This window comes from Frankliniella occidentalis, unplaced genomic scaffold (assembly GCF_000697945.3).
Source record: "Frankliniella occidentalis isolate FOCC.00 unplaced genomic scaffold, Focc_3.1 Scaffold49, whole genome shotgun sequence".
Taxonomy (NCBI): Eukaryota; Metazoa; Arthropoda; class Insecta; order Thysanoptera; family Thripidae; genus Frankliniella; species Frankliniella occidentalis.
In genome coordinates this window covers 1371676-1377260 of record NW_026267179.1, presented here as the reverse complement: position 1 = coordinate 1377260, position 5585 = coordinate 1371676, and the positions used below count along the sequence as shown (strand labels likewise).

The 5585-nt window shown below is 51.5% G+C and overlaps 1 protein-coding gene across 1 annotated transcript; it reads right to left on the bottom strand.

Moving 5' to 3' along the window:
- Positions 1–2363: 2363 nt before the first annotated feature.
- On the bottom strand, positions 2364–3824 carry LOC113209576 (acyl-CoA-binding protein homolog). Its single transcript, XM_026427175.2, has 3 exons — positions 3658–3824; positions 2885–2999; positions 2364–2755 (listed from the first exon to the last, which is right to left on the bottom strand). Exons 1-3 carry the CDS (start codon positions 3670–3672, stop codon positions 2616–2618), a joined length of 270 nt encoding a protein of 89 aa, XP_026282960.1. The 5' UTR covers positions 3673–3824; the 3' UTR covers positions 2364–2615.
- Positions 3825–5585: the final 1761 nt, after the last annotated feature.

The following is a 5585-nucleotide window of genomic DNA, read 5'->3' as shown; positions in this document are numbered from 1 at the left end:
ATATAATGTCTTAGTTCTTTTCAGACTGCGTCGTCCGCTCGCGGGCGTTTCAGGGCGGCCGGTGTCTCGGTACACCGCCCTTGGTTTCATTGGCCTATTCTGTAGAATTTGTCGTAGTAATTGTGAAAACAACTGACGTCGTCACACTCTTTTGTACATACACTATAGGTCCGTCAGCTTTGCGTCTGTTTTCTTTCTGACGGGGTGGAGCGGCGGAGCGTGTGGGTGGTCCAGACCTCGGCGTCCCTGTTTCCGACGCCAAGGAATGGACCACCGCTGGCGCTATCGGCCCCTGGACGGGGATGCTGTCTCCCCCGCCAAAGCCTGATTCGCGTTACGGCATATCCTCCCTGGAGTCTATCATAGTCAACTGTATTTTTCTACTTGGAATAACGTTTCTATTGTTGTTTTCATCTTTCCAGCCAATTCTTTGTACTACTAACTGCCTTGCCTCAAAATCTCTGTAATGTACTCTGCCTCATAGTCAACGATTATTGAACATCAGGCCTTCCACTGTCTTCCTCTTTTTCTTCGTAGCAGATTAATATGATCTAGAGGAGAATGTTCAAATCGTGTGAATGAGTGTGTGTTGCTTTTGTAAATATTTGCGGTTACGAGTGTCGGTGGGTGTCTTTGACTCAACATTGCCTTCGCTCGCGCGTGTGTGTATGGATTTGTTTTTCATGCTGCTGGTCAGCTGCTTTAGAGAGCAACCCTTCCACTTCCTTTCCTAATTCCAAATCCCCCTGCCTTCCCTTCCTCCTTCTCCTAGTCCCCTATCCCTATACCTGTTAGTAATAAGGATGCAGAGGTCAGTCTCGCTGGCCGAACTGACACTTTGCACCGCCGCGCGTAGAGAGAAAAGATACATTGTTAGTAGTGCTGGTCCTATGTCGACATTTCAGCTCTAGTGCGTGCATGAGTTTTTGGTTAATATGACTTTTCGTGGGTGCCAGGTGCCGTGGCGTGGTAGTGAAGAAAATAATGTGAATTGCATTGGTTGATCAACCGTCACCTTGCACCCTTTGAGGCGTGAGTGCAACATCGTTCTAATAGACTTGGCTTCGTCGGTAATATCATTGTATGATGCGAACTTTCCTTTGTAATCCATAGTGATAAAAAATAAATTATGTGAAATGTGCAGTTTCATTTTGCAACACCTACGCGATGACTTTAAATTGTACAATATCACACTTCCCCCATACACGATAAAAAACAATGTATGGTTTTCAAGAAGTGATATAAAACAACAAACCGTTGCCATGTACTTCTTTCATGCTTGGCAGCTTACTTGGAAACCAAAGACGTCGTTTTTACCGTGTAGTTGGGGTACCTCTAGCCCAACACAATCACAAAGAGATATTTCCAGAAACACATCTATTGTTTCGGTCAGGAGCCTTATTCTGTGGACTAAGGACAATACGATGCCCCTTTACAATGTCACGTGGCGACGTTCTATGAAGCGACTCTTCTGCAGGCGCGTAGCAAGGGTAAGGGTGGGAGGGGGAGCGAAGCAAGTAGCTATACACAATACACAGGGTCTCGTAACTCACATTGATTTCCTGTCAGACAGCTAGTCTAGAATGTACGCCTGTTTTCCTAATCATTCGGCAAATGACGGAAGCTTGGCGCCTGCGAGACTCGACATAGGCCACCCCGCACTACACACATGCACTGCAGGCAAGAAATTGTCTACCTACCAGGCGCTTTGAGAGCTTGTCCGGGCGAAATTTGGCAGGTTCGAAATACGGCGAATGACGGACCTACTTTCTGGTCTGGATGATGCCCTATCTAGGTGCGACAGGGGCTTTCTAAAAGTGATTTTTCCGGAGGTAAATTTTGATAGACCCTTTTTCGACACGTCTTTAATACCTTCACATGTTGGACCTATTTGAATAAACGCCTCACTCGCGCTGCCTTGGAGCGATTTCTTAGAGAAGTGAGCGCTGCTGCTGTGCTGCACTTCAGCTCGGCGAAAGGCAGAGGTGCGCGATGGGTTGCCTGCATCGGGGCGCTATGCGCCCGCGCTCCCGCCGGTTGGGCTGCCTACCCACAGGCGGCGGGCTGAGCTCTGGCTGGCGGAGCCGCGGCCGCAGCGCGCCTCTACACCGTGACGCACTCTACCCGCTCGGACTAGAGCTGGCCCGAGCCCTTCGCCCAATTAGTCACACTCGACAGTCTGTCCATCAGCAGGTGCACGCCGTGTCGACCTCGATCCGACGCCCATATACGATGGAAGAAAGAATAATCATTAAAAAAAAAAGAGAGCGTTAATCATAGTTTGCTCGCATGCCATGCCGCGTGCATTGGAATTGAAAGCAACATACGATTTTATAGAGTAGGTCTCTAACAAAAAAGAAGCCTTATAAAATCGTTGTACTATTTATTTTCATAATGAAAATTATTAAAAATTAATGTCTTAAGGGTAGTTGATAATAATTAAAGTCGTAATCTTTTTCGACGCTCTGCCGCCTCCAACGCGTGCTATATAGCCAGGACGGCTAAGTCATCGCTGCTCCGGCATTCCGCGAGGCGCTGCTGCTGTGCAGACTGCTGTGCAGCGAGGTGTATTCAATGGTCGGGATGATGAGCGTGACGGCGCGAGCCTTGGCGCGCTACGAGTGCGGGTACTTGGCGACGAGCTCGGCCACCTTGGCGATGTACGCCTCCTTGGCCGCGTCCTGGGCCATGCCCTTCTTGCCGTTCCACGCCTCCCACTTGGCCTTGCCCTTCAGGTCCAGCATGCCGGGCTTGTCTAAAAAATGAACGATAACGGTCAAACTAATTAAAGGCGCATTCTTATAGTTTTCCCAACAGAAGTAGTACAGAACAAACGGCATTGCCAATCGCACTCTGAAGTCGGTGACGACCTGCCCACACCCACCTGTGTTGTTGTCGCCAACGGAGCCCTGCTTGAAGAGAGCGTACAGTTCCAGGAGCTCGTCATTGCTGGGCCTCTGCGTCAGGGACTTGACTTTGTCCGCGGCCTCGTTGAACCTCTGCGTCGAGACAAAGCAATGTATATAAGCACAAGGACGTGGAAGGTGCTAAGTGGAGGGGCCAAGTCTACTGCCTTTCGTTTTCTCACACCCTGCGGCTCTTTCTCTCGAAAAATTACCAAACTTATGGGCCGTAGCTACGCACCGGGACCCGGGCCAGCACTTTCACCCGTCTCTCAAAAAGACGAAATAAAAAAAAAAAGTTGAAGTTTAACAAAACGGTTTGCGTTACTCGGCAATTAACGCCCGGAAGGCAAACATGATTCCCACCGCGCCTTTCCTTTCAGCGGCGCACGGAGCCGAACGGCTGAATGCATGCGCGCTGTTCTTTCTCTTGTAATAATGATTCCTACGAGGAAGCCTCCAGACCCTTCCCTTTCCTGAAACTCCTCTCTCGTAAATATTCAACGATAGCAAAATAAATATTGTTTTTCTTTCTTGTGTGGGACCGTGAAGAGGTTCAAAGCCAATTAAATCAAAGATTGGCCGGTGCGCGCTCGTACGGCATTATGTAACGAAAAACACCGACACCGAATAAATTATTTCTGGACTGATAGCAACAGTGTAGCCAGAAAACACAGAAAAGTATGCAAAGTACGGATGGAAATGCCTCATACCCATTATGAACCAACTACGCTTTACAGAATAGTGAACTTACCTCGTCCAGACTCATGGTATGGTGTTTATTTAAAACAGGGGCAGGGTAAGAAGGCAGGGAGGCAGACTCGTCTGAAAACACAAAAAGTTCCCATTTTCATTTTTTCGACAAAAAGACAGAGGGGATCACAGCTAATGACGTGTTCACTCGTCTCAGTCTGCAAGAGGGCGAAGTCCAGTACAACAGGTGGTCGTCAAGTAACCCTACTCTAGAGTAAAGATAAAAGCTGAGAGTTGTCAAAATTTGCGCCGGATTACTTATTGTTCTTTTTCGCCCAGGTGTCCGATTAGATTAGCTATTCAATAGAGTAGCTGTCCGACACGACATGTGTGTCCGGCGCATTCGGTGTTGCTTTGCAACGGTCCCCCATTGAACAATGACGAGGCCCCCGTGTCTTTCCCACGTTTAGCAAACTAGACATACCCCCCCCCCCACCCTCCTCCTCCTCTCCTCGCCGCGTCCCATTGAGCATGGAGACAGTCCGTCTGGCGCAGACCTAGGCGTTGGTAGCCGCACGAACTGCCAAAAGAGCCCCCCTTTCTTGTTAGATTATGGCTAAATTGTTTTCGGCGGGCCGCACCAATTCCAACAAAAAAAGATTGACCGTTTCCATCTCCCCGATCACATCTCTGCCGATCGAAAATTTCCTCTGTCTCCCTCCCTTGTCACGATGCGGTGCGGGTTATGAGCTTGCGGTCGCCGTCTTCGTCTTGGGCGCGGTGGCGTCGACACATCTCGCTCCTGCTCCGCCAGCCCTACGGCGGGCCGCTAGGCGGGGCTCGGGCTGGCCAATGTTTGCGGTTTCGGATGCCGCATGCCGCACGATCCCAGGCACGATAGAGCCCAGGGAAATGTAAGTTCCCGTATACAGGCCCACTTACACAGTCGAAATTCTACCTATGCTTCGTTTCCTTCCGGGATATTAAGTTGGCAATACCTTAACAACGATCTTATGCCCAACGAAAACGGTTTAATCACGAAATCGTCACGGATACTTTAATTTCCTGGTGTGATTCGATTTGGCGAAAATAAAGAGGGAGGGGGGGCACAGAGACGATCTTGGGGACTTTTTAAAAAGAACAATAATATTTTACAGAGAAAATGGAGGGCGTTTTTTTTTTCAGTACTGAAGACCCTTTCCTAACCCACCATAATTTGCGGCGCGCTCGCCGTAATAGGTCTAGATCGTCTGGTGTGACTCTTTTTCTCCAGTGACGACGTTTCTCAGCGCGTCCACGCTGGAGTCGAGCTGGAGAGCGCACGCACGCTCAAGGGTCCTGGACCTGGAGCAGGGCGGGGCGGGGCGGGAGGGGTAGGGCGGGGTGGGGCGGGGCTTGGCGGGAGGTCTTCTTCTCCGCGGCGGGCCACGCTGGTATGATTTCCCCGCCTCGCTGCGCTGCCCGAGTTTGCGTTTGCGGCTCCGGCCCCACCAGGCCCGCCCGCGCCACGCCGTACCACGTGACGCAGTGCTCCAGTCCGCCCGGCTCCAGAGCCCGGCTCCAGGGCCCGGCTCCAGGAGGATCCCGTTGGCGGCAACGGCATGGACCGCACCGGCGCACCGAGCGCCCGCCGAATATTCCGCGCTCCAGCGTGCAGCTCGGCGCTGTCCGAGCATGCTCTTCCCTTCCACCGTCCCAACTCTATCCTCCTCCCCCCAACCGGGCAAAAAAATAAAAATTAAAAATTAGTCGCATTTCTCGAATTTTTGCTACGCGCGCGCCTGGGCGAAACTCGCGGCGTAGTACCGGGTGTCCCGGCTCTTACATGCCAGTACGTTGGGTTGCCTATGCACTGGCAGCAGGGGCAGCAGGCGCGGGGCGGGTGGCGGAGGAGTGGGGGGAGCTGCCACTCCTCCGCCACCCGCCCCGCGCCTGCAGCCCCTGCTGCCAGTGCAGTATAGGCAACCCAACGTACTGCCATGTAAGAGC

Bases quoted from the DNA above. Each gene is read 5' to 3' on its own strand.
- LOC113209576 (XM_026427175.2), bottom strand. The intron at 2,756-2,884 runs GTGGGTGTGGGC...TTCATTTTTTAG, and splicing joins CGTTGGCGACAACAACACAG to ACAAGCCCGGCATGCTGGAC.